General features: G+C 43.9%; 6 protein-coding genes across 6 annotated transcripts; 2 read left to right on the forward strand and 4 right to left on the reverse strand.

Moving 5' to 3' along the window:
* Positions 1–73: 73 nt before the first annotated feature.
* Positions 74–946, reverse strand: BDB00DRAFT_878657 (uncharacterized protein; the record flags this gene model as incomplete). Its single annotated transcript, XM_053127762.1, has 3 exons — positions 74–314; positions 464–698; positions 853–946. The coding sequence occupies 3 exons, from the start codon at positions 944–946 to the stop codon at positions 74–76; spliced, it is 570 nt and encodes a 189-aa protein (XP_052973602.1).
* Positions 947–2,428: 1,482 nt separating this feature from the next.
* BDB00DRAFT_854527 (uncharacterized protein) lies at positions 2,429–3,928 on the forward strand. Its single transcript, XM_053125685.1, has one exon. The coding sequence runs from the start codon at positions 2,624–2,626 to the stop codon at positions 3,683–3,685; it is 1,062 nt and encodes a 353-aa protein (XP_052973603.1). The 5' UTR covers positions 2,429–2,623; the 3' UTR covers positions 3,686–3,928.
* Positions 3,929–4,384: 456 nt separating this feature from the next.
* On the forward strand, positions 4,385–6,522 carry BDB00DRAFT_878659 (Cation/H+ exchanger; the record flags this gene model as incomplete). Its single annotated transcript, XM_053127763.1, has 9 exons — positions 4,385–4,490; positions 4,573–4,838; positions 4,957–5,001; positions 5,098–5,180; positions 5,265–5,450; positions 5,543–5,591; positions 5,660–5,756; positions 5,891–5,937; positions 6,019–6,522. The coding sequence occupies 9 exons, from the start codon at positions 4,385–4,387 to the stop codon at positions 6,520–6,522; spliced, it is 1,383 nt and encodes a 460-aa protein (XP_052973604.1).
* A 176-nt stretch (positions 6,523–6,698) lies between these two features.
* BDB00DRAFT_774632 (uncharacterized protein) lies at positions 6,699–8,768 on the reverse strand (the record flags this gene model as incomplete). Its single annotated transcript, XM_053120173.1, has 1 exon — positions 6,699–8,768. The coding sequence occupies one exon, from the start codon at positions 8,766–8,768 to the stop codon at positions 6,699–6,701; it is 2,070 nt and encodes a 689-aa protein (XP_052973605.1).
* Positions 8,769–9,836: 1,068 nt separating this feature from the next.
* Positions 9,837–12,121, reverse strand: BDB00DRAFT_878661 (galactosyl transferase GMA12/MNN10 family-domain-containing protein; the record flags this gene model as incomplete). The annotated part of the gene is made up of 2 exons (XM_053127764.1): positions 9,837–11,252; positions 11,348–12,121. 2 exons carry the CDS (start codon positions 12,119–12,121, stop codon positions 9,837–9,839), a joined length of 2,190 nt encoding a protein of 729 aa, XP_052973606.1.
* A 4,486-nt stretch (positions 12,122–16,607) lies between these two features.
* BDB00DRAFT_774616 (putative small G-protein Ras2) lies at positions 16,608–17,934 on the reverse strand (the record flags this gene model as incomplete). The annotated part of the gene is made up of 4 exons (XM_053120172.1): positions 16,608–16,996; positions 17,171–17,264; positions 17,588–17,637; positions 17,895–17,934. The coding sequence occupies 4 exons, from the start codon at positions 17,932–17,934 to the stop codon at positions 16,608–16,610; spliced, it is 573 nt and encodes a 190-aa protein (XP_052973607.1).
* Positions 17,935–18,550: the final 616 nt, after the last annotated feature.

The raw sequence follows: 18,550 nt of genomic DNA on the forward strand, positions 1-18,550 counted from the left end.
CTTGCTTGATATCACAAAAGCATAGGACTGGTAGTTTCGTCATATTGGCGTTGATACTCGCGGATAAGCATGTTTAGTGCGATTCCTCGTCGAATACTCCACGTCTATGGCGGAAACCACCTTGGGCAGGAGTATCTGGTGCAGGCATTGCGCTTAGAAGTTTAGGTAGTAAGCACCGCTCGGGTACTCTGCAAAACACACTGGTTAGACTGATTGGTCTGTAGTTGCTAGGTGCGGCTGCTATGCCTTTCGTGAATGGGGACATATTGGGCTGTGCGTCAAAAAATAGAAACCCAGGACCAGTGCCAACAGAGCTAGAACAGTTTACGCAAAACGACGGACAGAGCTTTGCAATTGGTTTGAGCATAGCTCCTGTGATATTTTCGTCGCCAGCAGCTTTGCGAAAGCAAGTTTGCGTGTGCGTCTGACTTTTACAGAAAATGCTTCGCATATAGTAGTATACTGTATCCATAGGCGTGCGCGTACTTCCCAGTTATCAGGTGAGTTGCGCCAGTGTCGATATGCGGCTTCGCGTTGCTCTGTTTTTGGTTGGAGACCAGCATGCCAAAAGCAGTTCCAATCTCTCCGTAGTGTTTTTGAGCGCGTGACGCTTGTATCAAGAGCGTCGAGTAGAGCGGGTGTAAATTCGCGGCTTATATAGCTACTCAACGGCGGTTGTGTTGGGAATCGTGGAGGTACTTTTGGTGAGACATCCGAGTATCTCGTTTAGGCCCTTTGCATTGGTTTTGAACTGGGCAATATATAGGTCCCTAACCTCCGGTTTAACAAGACGCTGTAACTTCCAGTGATGGCGTGGTGCATTTGGTGTAATGGGAGATTACTATGGTATACGTGGTGTGAACGCATGTGTGCATAGGTGGTGAGAGGAGTTGAGCGGGAATTGGTCAAGGATCTGCAGGTCGGGCGTTGAGATGGCGCTATTCATTGAAATAAACAAGTCAATGACACTGTTCCCTTGGTCCGTGCAGTATGTTGCTAATCCTCGTGCCTGGTCGCCATTTCATATATGTAGTTCAACATTTCTAAGACTCCGTGGCTCTAGGGCGTTGTTGCCGCGTTGGTTGTTGATTCTATCTAATAGATGTACATAGTCATGTTTGGTACCTCAAAGCAAGATGGTCGATCTAGTGCTGCTGTCAATGATTCTATGATATTATGTTTAAGCAGCAATCGAAAAACAATGCTTACACTTACTGTATATGTTTGGCAGTCAAACTATATTAAACATTGCTTTAACAACTGTGAAAAAGGTCCAAGAATTTTCACTTGTCACTTGAATACATATTGTGGTGGACTGATATAGGCCATCATAGTAAGTGATGATGTTGATTATGATGACTTTCTCTTGTTGCGACATCAGAATATGACTTAATGCTTTCTGCTTTTCTTTGGCAACATGTTCCTCATTTTTCTAATCTGATAGCATGTGCTTCATTGTTGTTGAAATATATATCCAAACTACCACATCATGCTTGAAATTGATACTAGAATCTTTAGCAGGGCTCTGGTACAAAAGCTTTGACTCGAACGAACTGATTATACGTCTGATAATCATTGAGTTGACTACAAGTGGAAGATATAGAGCGCATATTAGTTTGTGTGTATATATGTACGTAAGAATGGGATCAAATATCAGCAGTCCGCATGATATTTAGCTTTTTTTTTTTTACAAAAAAAACTTGAGAAGCATCAAAACCTGAGTATTGGTACATAAACGTGCAAAAATGACGTGTGATTTGTACACAAAGCCTATTACACTGTATGTAATCAATTCATCAGTATCCTCACTGCCTGATGTCATTTCACCCAGCCGAGTGTTAGGATTCATTCCCGAAATAAGCCCATTACCAGGGGAATCGTGATATTATGCTTCTGGCTGATATCGTCAGTATTGACACAGTCAAGAAGAAAACAATGGTAGGTGACGTGATTCCTAAGCCATCACCTGAGCGCAAATCACTTAGCATAAAATGCACAAGGCAGACGCTCTATTCATCAAAATATCTTGTTTTGTTAAAAAGCTATTAATACAAAGTGTGGCCTCCGTAAAGTGTGCCTAGTGACACGTCTCGTATAGTGACCTTGTACTCAATTATAGTTAAAAGCGTGATTACTCCATCCCTTGTTGCTAATACATGAAATCTTGCTGCATGCGAGACTATCGATAAAATACTATCTTCTGTTTTCGGCTGCTGCTGCTGCAAATCTCTAGCAATAGCGCGTGCTGGACCGTAATCTGACATATGCAGACGGCCGGCGCACTGTATATGTTATGTAAGATGATAAAGATGGTTACAACGCCTTATTTTCTTATTATGCAATTCCTTGCAAAACATTTGTCATATACGGAGAAAAACCATGTGTGCACTCTGCCTTCTTTGGGATGAATGGTCACGACTCCAAAAACCCCGAAATGAATGATCAGCTGTCCTTCAAAACCCACCCTCTTTTCCCTTATTCTATATCCACACACACATTCAATACAAATCAATCCAATTTTAAAAAGATACAAGAGTCGTACTAGCAGTAATGCATTCGCACCGCCGATACAGTGATTATCATCGCGACAGCCAACAACACCGATCGTCGCGTTCTCGTTATTATGATTCAGAACGTCGTTATCGCCATGGCACGACTGCCACTACTCAGGAACATCATCGCTCGAACGCATCATCAAGGTTTGAAGACAGCTGATAACTTGGGGCAGACGGGACACAACCTATTCCCTGCTGAATTACTACTGCGACGGTCAATTATGCTGACGAAAGAAAAAAAAATATACCTCGCAACTACTATCACTAGCGATTCTTCAGTCAAAAAGGAACACAGTATTATTGACAAAAAGCAAGACCAATACAAAACCTCCGCCTCAGCCCCAACACCAGCGGCACCCGCAGCAGCAACAACAACGGCAACAGTAACAGAAACCTCAAACCCAACACCCGAAGTGTCAAAATGGGAGCAACAGCAAAAGGAAACTGTCATTGCTTTAGAAGCAGACGAAGAAGAGGAAAAGGCAGTGATGGAACCAGTGCTCATTTCGACGACAACAGCAGCAGAGAAAAATAATAGCCACAAGAAGAATGGGACACTGGTAACGACGGTAACAACAGCAGCGATGAACAGCGCTTTTGCAGAAAAAAAGGGCCAAAGTTTGCCAAAACCGTGGGTTGCAATGACTTCTAGCAAAGGGGAAACGTACTATTATAATAGTGAAACCGGGGACTCGACGTGGGACAGCCCGGTATTAGCGAAAAGCAAGAGCAGCAGGGACAGTGACATTGCGACCAACGCTGGGAATATTAACAGCAGTAGTATTAAACGACGAAGAACAACACCGCCCTCATCATCAGCGGCAGCAACGACGGCTTCACCTGCAGCAGAAGAACGACAGCGACATCGTTCAAAAGAACGTCGACCCGTAGCTCAAAACCTTGTACACCGCACCGATGTCCGTAAAACTCCACCGCCACCGCCACCGCCAGCAGTACCGTCTTACGACCGCTACCATCGGGTGCGATACGAGGACCAGGTGTGGATGTCAAGGCGGGATGGTTTAGTGGACAGAGCAGCCTCTTCATCTTCTTCTTCTTATCGCAACATTCGAGCACGCGACCCTTACTATAATGGACGAGATTATGGCCGTAGTAGAGGTTATCGATAAAGAAAACAATGGGTTCCTTTATTTGCTCTAAAAAATATTCCACATTTTTCTGCATTATCACATCGCAATACGCACACGCGCATTGCACGCATTGTATCAGCGCATCAAAAAAAAGAACGCGAAACTCATCATCAGACGCAACGCGCGCGGAACACGGATCGACATACGTTTTGTCTGGAGACTCGGCAGTTCTTTGTAGTGGGGGTGGGGTGGGAGTGGAGAATGGGCGCAAAGGGAGGAGTGGGGAGAGGGCACTATGTAGTGGACATAAAGAGAGAGCGAGATGCAAACAAGAAATAAAATAGGGGTCAAATATGGAAGAGGCGACAATCCCAGTTGCCTGTGGGCAAAAATGGCGCACATCATGACACTCACAAGCGAATAATTAGGAAACTTTTGCACATCTGCCCGACAGCTACTGTAAAACAAAATTCTAGTTTTGGCCATTGGATTTCGTCAGCCCAAACTGTATATCAACATAGACGCACAACGCCAGATAGAGGAGGCCAATAGCTCGCCACCAGCATTAGTAGCTGCTGTAGTGGCGAGGACTCGGCGCAGTTTGAGGGCAGATCCGAACAGCAATACAAAGGAGGTTCAACCCCATCTAATATCGCGGGTGTTTCTTTCGCTTGCCTACTACTGTTGTTGGATTCTTTTCGCTTGATTGCGTTCCATATAATACCTTACATTGCTAGTATGGCTTCACCTCTTGACGTTACTCTCTTGCTTTTCGGTGCTTTTTCCCTGATATTCATTGCAACATCAAATATAATCCGGGAGAAGCTATACTTGAACGAAGCCAGTACGTCTATCGGTCCTTTATATGCTGTACAGCATTCTTGTTGCCACTCTCAAACTAACAAGAACGGAACCCGTCAATATAGTTTTTGCCGTAGTATTCGGTATGATTATTGGACCATACTGTCTCGATCTGGTCAATGTAGAGTTGTGGGGCTCCCAAGAGATCATTACGACCGAGTTTACTCGAGTAGTGATTGCGATACAAGTGATGGTGACAGGCGCTGCGTTGCCAGGACGATATATCTATGACCAGTTCCAGGCACTACTAGTCATGCTACTTCCCGTCATGTTATCCATGTGGTTTGTAAGCGGATCGCTTGTCTACCTGATGATTCCGGGCCTCAGCTACGTAAGACTACAGAGTCACCCAACCAAAAAGAACCAAAAAAATGTCAAAGGGCATCACGCAGGATCAGCGAGGAACAGTGTGCAGAAAACTGACTTTGAATTTTGCTCTATGTATACAGATAGAATCCCTTATGATTGCATCATGCTTTACGCCCACAGATCCCGTATGTACAGAATAGTAGAATCGATATCATGCAGCGTGCAGCTAGCACCCTTTTATTCTTATGCATCGCTAATACAGGAAGAATCCTATAATATAGGTTCTGTCAAGTTCAATAGTTCAGGGCAGATATGCAGAGAAATACGTGCGACGAGAAATTAGAGACTTGATCGCCGCTGAAAGGTATGAACCAAGTTGCTCTCATTCAAGGAAATGAAAATGGAAACCATCATCCTATACTTAAAAGTATACAAACTGTTTAAACAGTGGAGCAAACGATGGACTAGGTTATCCGTTCCTATTTATCGCGGTCTACTGGATGCAGATGCCTGTTGGCGAAGCATTCAAGACTTGGTTCATTAGCATAATGCTACAAGAAATCGCAGCGTCGATTGCGCTTGGATTACTTGTAGGCTATTTAGCAAGAATTTTGATCAAATGGTGCTATGAAAGGTATAAGGTGAAATGATTTCCCCGATCTGGCATTGTAGTCATACACACACTAAGCCGTATTGTCAAATTTGCTTTTTTTGCACAATATACAGGGATATGGTTGAGCTGGAGGCGCTACATGTGTATCCCCTGATGATTACAGTGAGTTTAGTACAGATACAATGTGGGAGTTGACATCTGTGACCCGGGTTAACCCCTTTTTTATTCAGTTTTTGCTTCTTGGTGCATTAGCGTGTATAAAAAGCGATGATTTGCTTGCATGCTTTATGGCTGGTTGCACCCTGTCGTGGGACGAGTGGTTTAAAGGTGAAACTGCTTCCAGAGGTTCTTTTCTACAGGTGCGTGTTTTTTGTATTAAGGTTGAGCTGGACTATCTATCTTGGTTGGGCTAACGGAGATCACTTTGCATGATATTCGCTATCCACACAATAAGGTTTTAGACATTGTTTTAAACATCGGTGTGTTTGCATATATTGGGGTCACAATGGTATGTAATGATAAATCATCGGTGATATATGCTTTTTTTTTTCGCTGGAGCAAACAGTTTACTGATACGACAGTGGAATAGCCATTCCCGACCTTTGCAGAGATCTCTGTATGGCGCCTCGTAGTCCTTGCTATCCTTGTATTGTTGTTTCGACGAGTACCTATCGTACTAGGCGTATATAAGATCAATCCAGTCATTAACAATTGGCGTGAGGCCGTGTTCACTGGATGGTTTGGTCCCATGGGTGTGGGAGCAATATTCTACTACGCTACTGCTGCCGCCAGTATTACCAGCAGCCAACCCGCTTTGGCTGCTGTCGTCTACTTTATTGTCTTATCCTCGGTGATTGTGCACGGGCTATCCATTCCGGTCATCGTCATCATCCAGTATCTGTGTCAGCAAACGACAGATAGCGAAAAAAGAAATATGCAGCACTCCGTCACCGATGCCAATGAAACCACAACAGCAATCAACATGCCACCTTTTGATTCGCGTTCTCACTCACGCAACAACAACGGCAACAACAAGAGCAAAACTAACTCTTCCAGTAATAACAGCAGCAACACCTGTGTCAACAAAGATTAGAGGCTAATTCCCTCAAAGATCGAAATTGAGCTTGTTAATTGTTTTTTCGCTTGTGATTTGCTTGTTTGTTCCAAAGAAAGGAAGGGGAAAAATGTACATGTTGTTCTTTTGTTTATGATACAAAAAAGTTTGTAATAGTTCGTGTAGAATATAATAATAGTAATTATTTAGAAATTTCAAGACTTTTTATTTGCCATCGACTCACGCGCCATATGTCCAATCTCATCTACTTTTGCCGGATCCACACGTGCACGGACCAATGCCTTGAGAAGGTAGTGCCACGTTGCCGTGTTTGGAGTCACTTGCTGATCCCGCATATGCCGAAACACCAACAATGCACTCCGTGCGCTTCGGAAGATGGAACATGCTTGTAGCATTGCCGTATATGTTTGTATCGTCGGCACGACCCCGGATGCACACATGTGCGAAAATACTTCGGTCGCCCGAGCAAGACTGTGTTTTGAAAAACACGCAATAAGTGTGGTATACGTATACTCGTTGGGCGTCTGGTAACCGGTCATTTCGCGGAAGAGGAGGTATGCTTGAGACGGATCCTTGATCAGGGGTGTCATTAAAGGCGGCGTGTGTACGATGGCAGTGGCGGGATCCTTGCCTGATAGGACCGCATGTAATTCTGGCCACATGCTAAGTATTTCCTTGCTGACGACACCTTCGGAAGACTGCTTCTTTGCAAACGCCTTAAGCATGCTGGTATAGGCCCGCAAGTTTCGCTGTAGATTGTCCGACCTAAGAGCGCGAAACACGTTCCAGGCTACAGTATCTTCGTCATTCATGACCAGACCACGAACCACCATTGCCATTGTGATATCATCCGGTACGCCCTGCCGCCGCATATTCATGAAAGCAGTCAAGGCTGCAGGCACGTCGCGACATTTGAACAATGCATCCACCAGCAGATGCTGCGAGCGTAGGGATGGCGGCGTTCTCGTCGATTGATGCAGGTTGTATGACTCCTCAACCTTTTGCTTGGATCGCCGATTACCACTTTCCGTGACCAAGTGGTTCACCATCACCGAATTAACAAATGATGAATCTTTGTGATATAACGTGTCAAAGAACGTCCGTGCATCGTCCAAATCGCACTTGACCTTGACCCACAATAAAGCTGCCCGCAACTTGTCGTCCGTCTTTGCACTTTCCAACCTTTCAATCCACGATGCTGCCAACATCTCCGCCACATCCCACTTGCTATGCCGTATCGCATTGGTCAGAACAGAAGTCACCATGGCATTGTTATGTCTATGCTTGCGATTGAGCAACTTCAATGCTGCGTCAAAATCGCCTGCCCGTCCATATGCCTCTATCAGAGCTGTTCGTGTAGCAACCGTCGGCTTTAATCCTTGCTGCCGCATCTCGTCATATAATCGCTTTGCATTTATGGCATCTCCCTTGTTTGCCAAACCGGATATCAGCGACGTATACATGTGGACGTTGTATCTTGACTTTGTGACTGCCGGGGTATCATCCTCTTCTTTCTTGCTATTGCGTGCATATTCCACCGCCTCCAAGAACTTGACTGTTCTATCGATCCCATCATCCTCTACTGTAGCCGTCATTTGTTGTTGCGTCCTCCGCCTTGACAATAAGCTGATCATAGTGACGCACGCATCAGTCTCCAATACCACATCGCCCTTCTTCATGGCGTCCATCATGAGTTCTGCTGCCTCTTGGGTGGCACCATGTCCTTTGTCGTTCCTTGCTGCAATTGCCAATGACGTATAATGGCTTGATGGCGGGATATGTCCTTGGTGTTTTATTTCGTTGATCAGTGTACATGCACCTGATGCATCCCCCACTCGACTCATAGCAAATAAGACTTGAGAATAGTGCATCAATGTCTTTTGATCCTCCCGCATATGATCCAGCACCGTTAGCATCCTTGTAACCGACGCCTGGTCTGTCCCATACTTTATTATGTTCAACAAGTGTCCATAATGATTTGCGCCCATTAAGTCGGTCACCTTGTGTTCTATCATTTGTTGAAATATTCGCCATGCTAGCTCAGGTCTGTACCCACTGGCATGGTACAGCGCTGTTCTGAGAGATTTAAACACGCGTTCAGGGCCTAACTGTTGGCTTGATTCAGCAAGGTGTTGGAACAATCGGTCGAGATCACTGCTTTTGCCAATGCGCCGTGGGTGGAATCGTTTGTATGATGTCTGTGTTGCTGTTGGGTCGTTTGTCGAGAATGCACTGTGTGAGGAAGGTGAGTCAACATCTACCATGGCCATGGATCGTGATGCTGACGCCAACTGTCCACTTCTAGCTCGAAAAGTTCGTCGTTGTTGAGCTGCGGTTGTTGTAGCTGTCGTTGCAATGATGGATCGACAGGCACCCATGCGTGTTGGGGTAGAACAAGTGGCAGCTGTCAGGAGCCAAACCATGGAAATGTCTCGAATATTTTGGTGTCGTGCAAGTGCATCTCGACGAAAAAACGAATGGCTGAAATAGTTTCGATTAGGGTGGTGGTGTTGTTTGCACGCAGTGGTGGCAGACTTGCTTCCTCGTCGAGCAAGCGCCGAATTCATCAAGAGAGGGTTTGCAAATCGATGTTTTTGGGAAAAAGGGGGGGAGGGAGAAGAGGAAGGGGGTGGAGTTGAATAAAAAAAATATCAACGATCGATTAGAACCGTAGCAAGGGAGCGGAAAGCGTCAACAGCAGTGGAAGTACAATGGCGGTTTCTTTCGTATGAAAGACTGATTGTCTGTTGTTCCGCAAAATAGCTAAAATAAATATGAAGGGGGTGGAGGTGTGTTGGGTATATAATATAACTCAAGGTGGAGGAGCGTGCAGGCACAAAATTCGCGTTTTTTTTGAGGCAGCACGCACACAGAGCAACAAAAAAACATAGCTCTGACATCACGCCACAAAAAGGCGGCGGAGTGACTATTCCATATTTTTTTTCTGTTGCCACTCGCCTTGCTTTTCTTCTTTTCATCGACCAACCATCATCATAACAACGCCATAGCAACGCTGCACAACGTTGTTTAGTTACATCCACAGTTAAAACAACACCAAAATAGCAGCAAATATACTGATAGAAAAGTATCACATGAAAAAGAAAGTTTTATATTATGCGCTGAAAACATGCAATTGCGCCCATACAAGCCGATGGAAACAGCGATATGCTGTACGATGTTGAAGTTTTGAAAGAAAATTATATAGAATGTACAAAGGTTGATCTGAAAGGTTAGGAGGAGTGGCAGTGTTAGGTGGAAGATATGAATGTGTGATGCAGAACCAAAAAAATAAAATAACGAAGAAAAAAGTCAAAATCACATAAGGAATTTTACTATATCAACTTGTCAATCACCTCGCCATTTTCAATTCTTTCTGCTGCTTCCAATCCTTTCAGTACGAACGGGCTTGGACACTTGTCTGGTGCATAATGAACAATAAAATCGCCAGGCTGATAAAACTTGGGGAATGTGTTGAACGTGTGTACGTCTGGATAGAGCAAAAACACATGGTCCTTGTGTCTGGGATCTTCACTGATCTCGGCCATGGCGCCCTGCTCGTATGCCGAGCCCTTGTTGTACCAAGCTTCGTTGTTTTGAACCTCACGAAGGAACTGCATACTCCAGGGCGAATTACGCATGAAAAAGACACCTGCGTTCAAAGTCGGGTCACGGGGTGGTCGGGATACAATCAGATCAACGTTCTTGTCAAACTCGTCTTCGCCACCGGGATAACGGGCACGCAACTCGTCTAACAGTTCGAATAGGGATCGTTCTTGGTTGAAAATGACTGCGTCCATATCGGCCCAAAAGATCCAGTCATACTTGGGTAACACCTTTTCAATGGCATCGATTTTACCCCAGACAGTCTTGCGTCCCCGCTGTTGAGCAAATTCGGTAGATCGAGCAACGAAACTGTGGCCATGGCGTACGGCGTATTTGCGCTTGTTGATTGCTGACAAGGTGGCAGAAGGCTCCATGCAGTTGTCGGGATAAATAAACGACGAGGTCATTAGAGCAATAGAAGGGCCGTAGGATCCGCCTTCACTGCTGGCAGATGCAGTTGTGTTGCTGGCGGAGAACTCGGGGTCGTCATCCGTGGTGGCATCGCTAGCTTCTTGATCATCGTCCAAGGGATCCAATGGGGGTTGACCGTCCTTAAATGCAGATTTACGTGGATAGCAAACAGGCGATGGCTTGAGATAAGTCCAGCGAGCCAGATCAGCAAACTCAGAGTCCTGGTAGATATGTGTAACAACGCTGTCTTCAGCATGGACAGATTCAACATTGTTCTCCCAGCGGATAAATCTATGATTGTCGTCAGGTCCGTCCTCACGGATAAAGAGCGGAATTACACGCTCTTGTTCTTCAGCAGCAGCCTCCGGTTCCAACGTAGCATCCACAGCACTTTCCACATCAGTGGCTATCGAATCGTAGTAGTTGTACATGTTGGTGAGGATATGAGGGACCTTGAGGTCATACAACGTGATCTCGGCCTGCTTTTCAACAGCGAGTTTGACAGCCGCCGAGCCCACTACGAATGCATGCTTATCGCTCTCTTTGCCAGCAAAGTTTCCCCACACCAGGTTGGTAGGTGTATCGGTGTTAATGGCGACAGGCGAGTTGGTGCTTTCGCTAATGACGCCATTGTCCAATTCTCGCTTGATGTCCACCAATTGAACAAATGCGTTGATATCCTGCACAATCAAATAATCGTACGTGATGCCACGCTCTGCCAATGTGGTTTCAGCCTAGTATAATTTATATAGTAAATTAGCTTCTCATCTTTCCATCTAATATGTACCTTTAACCTCGTCAATGATGAAAAATGAGATATGAAACCTACCCATTCCAAAATACTGGTCTGTTCAAACTTGACGCCTTTGCCCATTTCTTCAAGATCATCCCACTCCATCTTTTCTGCTTCATAACGACGCCGTTCGTCCGTCTTGGCAGGAATCATATTACCATAGATCCAGAACTTGTACAACATGTCGGTATTATAGCGCATGCACGGCAGCAAATTATCACGCAAGCCAAAGTATTTTTCACGAATCAACTGACGGCGAGACATCTGATCTGGTGGCGAAGCGATCACGACGAGATAGGTATAATGGTTCGACTCGTTCAAAATGATATCGTCCTGGTTATCCTCGGCCAGTAGATGTGGGAGCGTGCTATGATGATCGGAGTGGGGTGATACGGCGTTGTCGCCTGCTTTTACTTCGTCCTCTAATCCTTGATCTTGCTTGGGTGTGGTTGGAAATAATTCTTGGTCAGGTAAAATATTTTCGGCTTCGCTGCTGGCAGAATCGTCTTCAACTTCCAGGGCAGGGAAAAGATCGGGATCTTCAATGTCCGATGGAGGTTGCTGTACGTCTACATCCGGTTGTTCGACATTGGGTGCTGGAAACAGTTCATCCTGTTGCTTGTCGTTTTTGAATGAAGGTTCTTTATTGGATGGATCGTGGACTGATGAAGGGGAGGAGGAGGAAGAAGAAGAAGAAGAAGAAGAATCAGAATTGCCCACGCGAGCATTTAGAAATAGGAGGAAAAAGATGCCGACGACAGCCAGTGCTGCCAACGTTCGCTTGTTGGTTCGTGGTCGCCGTGATGGCATGGTGTCGCTCTTATATTGAGGAAGGTCGAGCGGCATCTCTTCTTTTTCGTTCTATTTTTTTTCAGTGAAAACGAAGAGAGGTAGATGAACGGAAAAGAATGCTTATTCTAAGCCGAGGACACTTTTTTCGGTTTATAAAGCTGTGCGGACAAGTAATTGATCTAAAATTAGTTACATCCTGTTTTTATAAACAGACTCGGAGGTGCCTCCTGGTGACACCTCTCTTTAGAGAAAAAAATTAACAACTATCAATTGCTACGATATCTCGAATAAGGCGGTTTGTTACGTGCATTTGCTGCAGTAGATTAGAGAGAATAGGCAAGTTGCTGTTTTCCTAATACACAGGTCTCCAGGAAACAAGTTAGGCTAAAAACTCGAGACTTAGAAAGGCAATCCCCCGTCGCCGTAAGCAATGCAGGGACCTAAACAAATAAACTTTTTTCCATTTGGTAATATGGCACCGCCATATCTTTTTGTTACAGTCACTGGTCGCAGGTTGGTAGCGCAGGAAAGCATAGCCACAATTGAATGGGAAAGAAAAGCAATGGCAAAAAGTGGACGAAAAAGGATATAGCAGACATGAAGCAGACGTCACGCTGACGAAGAAAAGGGATGCGAATGACCACAGGAAAGCAGGATACTCGAATTGTTTCCTTCGTATAGTGCTCAAACTGTGGCGATACGGGTCTTTATAGATAGCCATAGTACTCTGGCTTCTTGCTTTGTGCTTTATCTTTGAAAGAAATGCTTGTGGCGCTTTAAAAGTAGGCGAGACGCAAGGATGGATAAAAGTCATGCGTTTTCTCATGCAAACTGCTCCCATATCCGCTGATCTAGGAATGGAAAAGAGAGACATTTGACAGATTGGCATTCGAGATAGTAATGAACGGAGGTTCCTGAGGTCGTGTCAGCGTTGTATATATCTCAGACCTGCTATGTATTGCTAATCATATAGCTGTTAGAAGTTCGTGTACTGTGTAAAGTACCTTTACTGACTGCTTCTAAAGAAACATTGCTTATACACAGCTTTCGGCGTGCGCGACACCTTTAAGTCCTTCGTCACCAACACAATTATTGTCAACAGCGTTCTCACACCATCTTCATTAGTACAACCACGCCCTAATCGTCAATAGGGCCTATAATAGTACACCACTGTTTTTTTCCACATCAGAACTAAAGCTAGTTCCGAATTGTAAAGTATATCATACATATGGACATTCGCTTCGATATAATGGCCGTAGAGATTAAGACACCTCATCCGAGCAAAGATGCTGAAAATTGGCAGAAAATCGCTCAGGGGCTCCAAATAATACTCAATGCATTAGTCGACCATGATATTTCAAGAACAAATAATGTGTGGGTTTCGATTGATGATAAGAGATAGAGTAAAAGTGCTATCTTCATTTATACGGGACAGATGCACGATACCAACGCGCAGTTTCTCATTTTTTACTCGTACTGCAACACATACAACATGAACCTGGAATTTGATGGCACTTTGCCGGCTCTGCGAGCTATCATAGTCAGGTTTGCATTACCGACATCGATCAGTGACCTTGGCAAGATAAAGCAATGTCTAGCTTCATTTCTGCAACTAAAGGTATAGTTTAATACAAGAGAAGAAGTGTCAAAAAAGAAAACAAGCAAGACACTTTAGAATATGTAATCTTCTTGCTGTAGTTGATGCTTCTTTGGAAATATTGAGAATACATTGAAATCGCATAAATGCAGCTTGATCCAGTATGATACAACAAAAGTGACACCGAAGACATGGAAACGATGCAAAACTATCAAAACATATGCAGTGGTCTCCCGTCAAGATAATCATCGGAAAAATCAAGCCATGATATACAACCACATCCTTTTTCCATCCCGCAGAAGCTTCAACCTTTTTAGACCCCTTTGAAGGTTGATCTTAACGGGGACCACTTGTAAGAAATTGAAGCGTAGTAAATGCCAATGATATTATGTAGTGTAACCACCTCCTTGTTTCCACATTTACTTTATCAATAAATGAATCTTTATTCTAAGAACTTGCGATCGTTCGGTTACTACTTGATTTGATTGATACTTTGGTGTAACGACGAGTACAATATTGTTTCGCACTACATCTTCACAGCTACTGTGGGTGCCAAATAATTTCTCATCCCGTATCTTAAGATTCCGAACTGCTGTAGCTTTCATATGATAAAGGTTCATTTAGACTAGTTAAGATAGGTAGTGTAGTTAATCTAGCAACAATAGTATCTTTTGGAGAATTAGTAAGTACACTCGTACGGTGCTCTACCCTGTATCATAACGGCTGGATTTGAGATAATGATGACAATGGTAATAATGAGAGTCTAACTCGACAGTTTGGCTTTATGATGAGCTTAGACCTTCCTGGGTGAGAAGAGAACATTAGTGAGCAATCTAAAAAAGCATATCAAGTTTAGCTTAACTGTTACAGAGCAAAAAAACAAAGTACCGTACCTTCGTAGAGATCAGTAGATGTATGGACCCTGGATGCCTTGGGGACGCTTAAGGCGTAATGAAAAGAACAAGATTTCCAGCGGTTTAATACATACGTACGAATAGCAGTATATCACGCGTAAGTCTTATTCGATTTTCTACATCAAGCAAATGCGATGGTTGTGTCATTACTGACTCGTCAACATTTTCATACAAAGGTACAACGAAGAGCTATGCTATATGCTTAGAAAGCTGGTGGCGACCGCTTGTTCACGTTCCTAGATGAGCCAGGAGAGTCGTCATCCTAGACTGTTAATACCTTCACCACTGTTCTGATGCTGCTCGGAGCGGAGGCTTTGCGGGAGGAGGGAATGGCAGAGCCACCAGAAGAAAACATAGAGCCAGTACTGTAGATGTAGCCAAATTGAAGTCATCAATAACAAGCAAGTTGATGTTCACTAGTATTGATTGTATTGAAAGGCATTAAATGGACGACGATAATGATAGTTTTGATACGTGGCAAACTAGGAAACTACTGTCGGTGAACGATTGTATGATATCCAATGTTGCTGTAGTAATGGAAACTATCCCACGGTACAGGTTTTGGAAATAGCGGCATCGAATGCTTCTTTCTGTTATTGTTATAGCTTAATAATCATCACCATATTGATACATTTGAAAAAATAATAATCACACCGAAGTATGCTGATGCCAATGCATGGTTACATGTAATCTTTGGGGGAGTATCACGATTAACAAAGATAACAAAGAGAAATCCTCATTGTATGATGTATGCAAATGCAGAGTATTCTCAGTGTTCTATTACGCGCGGTGAAAGGTTTTATCAGTGGAAAGACACTTTTGCTCATTCTCGCACGATTGGACCCGACATCCATATCGATCCCCCTCTTACCTTTCTTTCCCGCCATAGATTTAATCATCACTTGTACTGTCATGATATGGTCAGACCGTAAGTTACACGAATCCGAAAAGGCGCTGGTGTATGTCTGAGTTACAAGAGTGTTTCTTCCTAGTACAGAAGCTTCTCATTATTATGAGAGAGCATTGAATATTAACGAGATTCTGCTGTTGGCTACAATGCAATAATTGGGGTCATAATGTGTCTTTCGATAACTCCTAAGGTCTACTCAGCGTGTTGCTAGAAAGGCTTGGGATGCTTTCCCAAGTAGCAGACTTACCACCGAGGTATGTTCGGCATCAGCATCATGACACATGCACGACAATAACAATAAACCTGTTTGATCCTATGACAATAGTGGAAAAGAACAGAGTTTAAGCATTTCAGCAGCCGAGCCTCTCCGCTGTCCGGCTAACACTTTAACTGCTTCATATGATTATTCAGGCTCATATGACAGCTCCTTAATCGATTCCATAAACTTGTCTCAACCACTATTATGCCACACACGGATAAAGGCTAGTTGAAGGAAAGACTCGCTGCCCTTTCCTTGTTCCTTGTGATTAAACTTCTATTTGTTCAGTGATTAATAAATCGGGCATGGTCAAATGAACGGAAAATGCGCTGTTGTGGTTTCACGCACACATCACCGTGCCTTGTATCACGCGAAAAAAAAGGCGGGTTCGAGCGAAAGTCAAAAAGTGCTGCAAGCTCGTAACGCCTTTTACCACCCCCCAAAACTATAATAAAAGCCGACAAAAAGCTGTCATGGGTAACATCGGTGGCACTTTGACGAGTGTAAAGAGGGAAAAATCGATTGATGTCATACAAGTAGAGGTGGTAGACGTTGTAAGATGGTGATGCGAGGAAGAGAAGCTATATAGGCAGGAGGGAGATAATAGAATAGACAGGGGAGACCAGAGTAGACATAGAGCAAAGGAAGCTGTCATGGACTACGTGTGTGTTTGTTCGTGATTTGAGAGAGTAAGTGGTAGTGTGTCGTATGCACATACTACGGGTTTGGAGGAGGTGTGGTGGGAACAAAACAATGGTTGTTCGAAGGAGGATCGATGTGTGGTTTTACATGGAGTCGATTTGCTGTTGATGATACACCGTGCATTACAAAATGGGGCATTTCTTTCCTCCTCCGTCTCTCTTTTTCTTATTACGGTGATGAGTTGGTCCGTCACGAGTGGCTCGAATCATCCGCACCACCGAGTAGAATGATCGCTCGACGTTGACGCATGTTTTCGCTGAGGTCTCCGTGAATTCGCAACGCAATCGTCTTGCCATTTGTAAGCCTTCTTCGCGAGATACTTCGCGTTCTGTAACCTTGTCGCATTTGTTACCGACAAGGATCAGCGGCACTTGGTTGACATCCTTGACGCGAAATATCTGGTCCCGAAATCGTTCGACGCGTTCAAAGGTGGATCGTGATGAAATGGAATATACGAGTAAAAACCCTTCTCCGTCGCGAATCCATTGATCTCGCAAAGCTGTGTATTCCTCTATAGCGACGGTTGTTTTTTTTTTTGTTGGAATGATGGGAAAGGAGATAGGAATTGTGTATGTGCGTTTTTGTGCAAGTCAGATCAGCTTCCAAAAGAAATGATGCAGTCTCTCTGTTTGCCTGCATGTTTATGCTATTCTAAACTACACCACGTTAATAGAAGCGAGCTTACCTTGTCCAGCAGTGTCGAGAACTTCCAAGACACACGGCTGCTCATCGATAACCACTTGCTTACGATAGGAGTCTTCAATGGTAGGGTCGTATGTCTACTTGAGGGCATTAGCAAGATATCACATGTCTGCGGAAATCGCTGTTTTTCCTTCCTCTGCCCTCCCCTTTTTAGTTCTCTTTGACCCTCCGATATTGTTATGTGTACCTCTAAGTCAAATAATCGCATATGAAATACCCAAGTGGTATATAACATGTACATCAATATATCATTAATTATGCTCATGACTGTTGCTAATTGGCAATAGCCGATAATAACTAACGACATTGCAGCACTGGTGCATAGCTTACCAACAAAGTGATTCAAGCACAGCTAGAAAGTATTCGTTCGATTGGTTATTAGGGTAAATAGCAAGAATACGGGGTGGAAGAAGTTTGTGCACATATTAGTGACGGTAGAGGAGGGAATAACTCGTCTAGCTGGGAAAGGAAGAAGTAGAGTCGGATTTCCATTACCTGGATCGTCAATGCTGTCTAGTTTTTAAAAGAGAAAAAAGAAAGAGTAGATTAGCTCAATGCTCTCGTTCACTGCTGCTACTACTTTCTTTATGCATCGTTGCAAAGGATACTTGCTTTTCCCACTATATAAAACCATATCGGTTAACGTCGATCTATCTTATTTTTCGTGAAGCTTAAGATTTATTGAGAGCTTCTAATAGTAGTCTTACCACCGCCATCTCCTAATACGACAATCTTATAGAGCATCATCTTTGCTAAAGCCGAGAAAATATGTCAAGTGCTAGATAAAGTAAAGAAATATGTGCTGTTAGATAGGCGTCGATGATGAAGAGATATTATTAAGAGATTCGAGGAAAAGAAAGAAGGAAGAGACGCGGAGAGAGAATTCGAAAGTGAACCTTACTACTGAATACGAAAAAAGAAAGGTTCAACAAAAAAAAAAAAGTAACAGGGCGCTTCTGTCTCACGGAATGGCGTGGTCGGTCCTGATCAAGAAAGAGAACGAGAGGGGCATACACTCGCACTCGCACGCAACACTAACTGAAAGGTTTCTTTCGGTACTGAAAAAGATAAGCGGGAAGGAATTAAAGGTGGTCGGACCGAGTCAAGTTAAGAAAACGTGGGAGAGGGCAGGAAATAGGGGAAGATGTCGAGAATGTTTGTAAAGACAATCAGTCAAAAAGTTTAATAAATGGCACCAACCAAGTGATTGAAGCTTGTATTTTTGTGAATGGACCGGGCGGGAGAGTGTGTGCTTTGTGTGGTTTATGAGGAAAAGAAGAAGAAGAAGAAGAAGAAGAAGGGTGACCCCCCATACAAGAGAATCGCATGTACTAAGAAGCAACAACGAAATGACATTTTGGGT

The sequence above is a fragment of the Zychaea mexicana genome (genome assembly GCF_025766255.1).
Source record: "Zychaea mexicana strain RSA 1403 chromosome Unknown BDB00scaffold_143, whole genome shotgun sequence".
Classification (NCBI taxonomy): Eukaryota; Fungi; Mucoromycota; class Mucoromycetes; order Mucorales; family Lichtheimiaceae; genus Zychaea; species Zychaea mexicana.

What these genes read in the sequence shown, in the direction of transcription:
- BDB00DRAFT_854527 (XM_053125685.1), top strand. Translation starts at nt 2,624, where the DNA reads ATGATTCAGAACGTCGTTATCGCCATGGCACGACTGCCACTACTCAGG.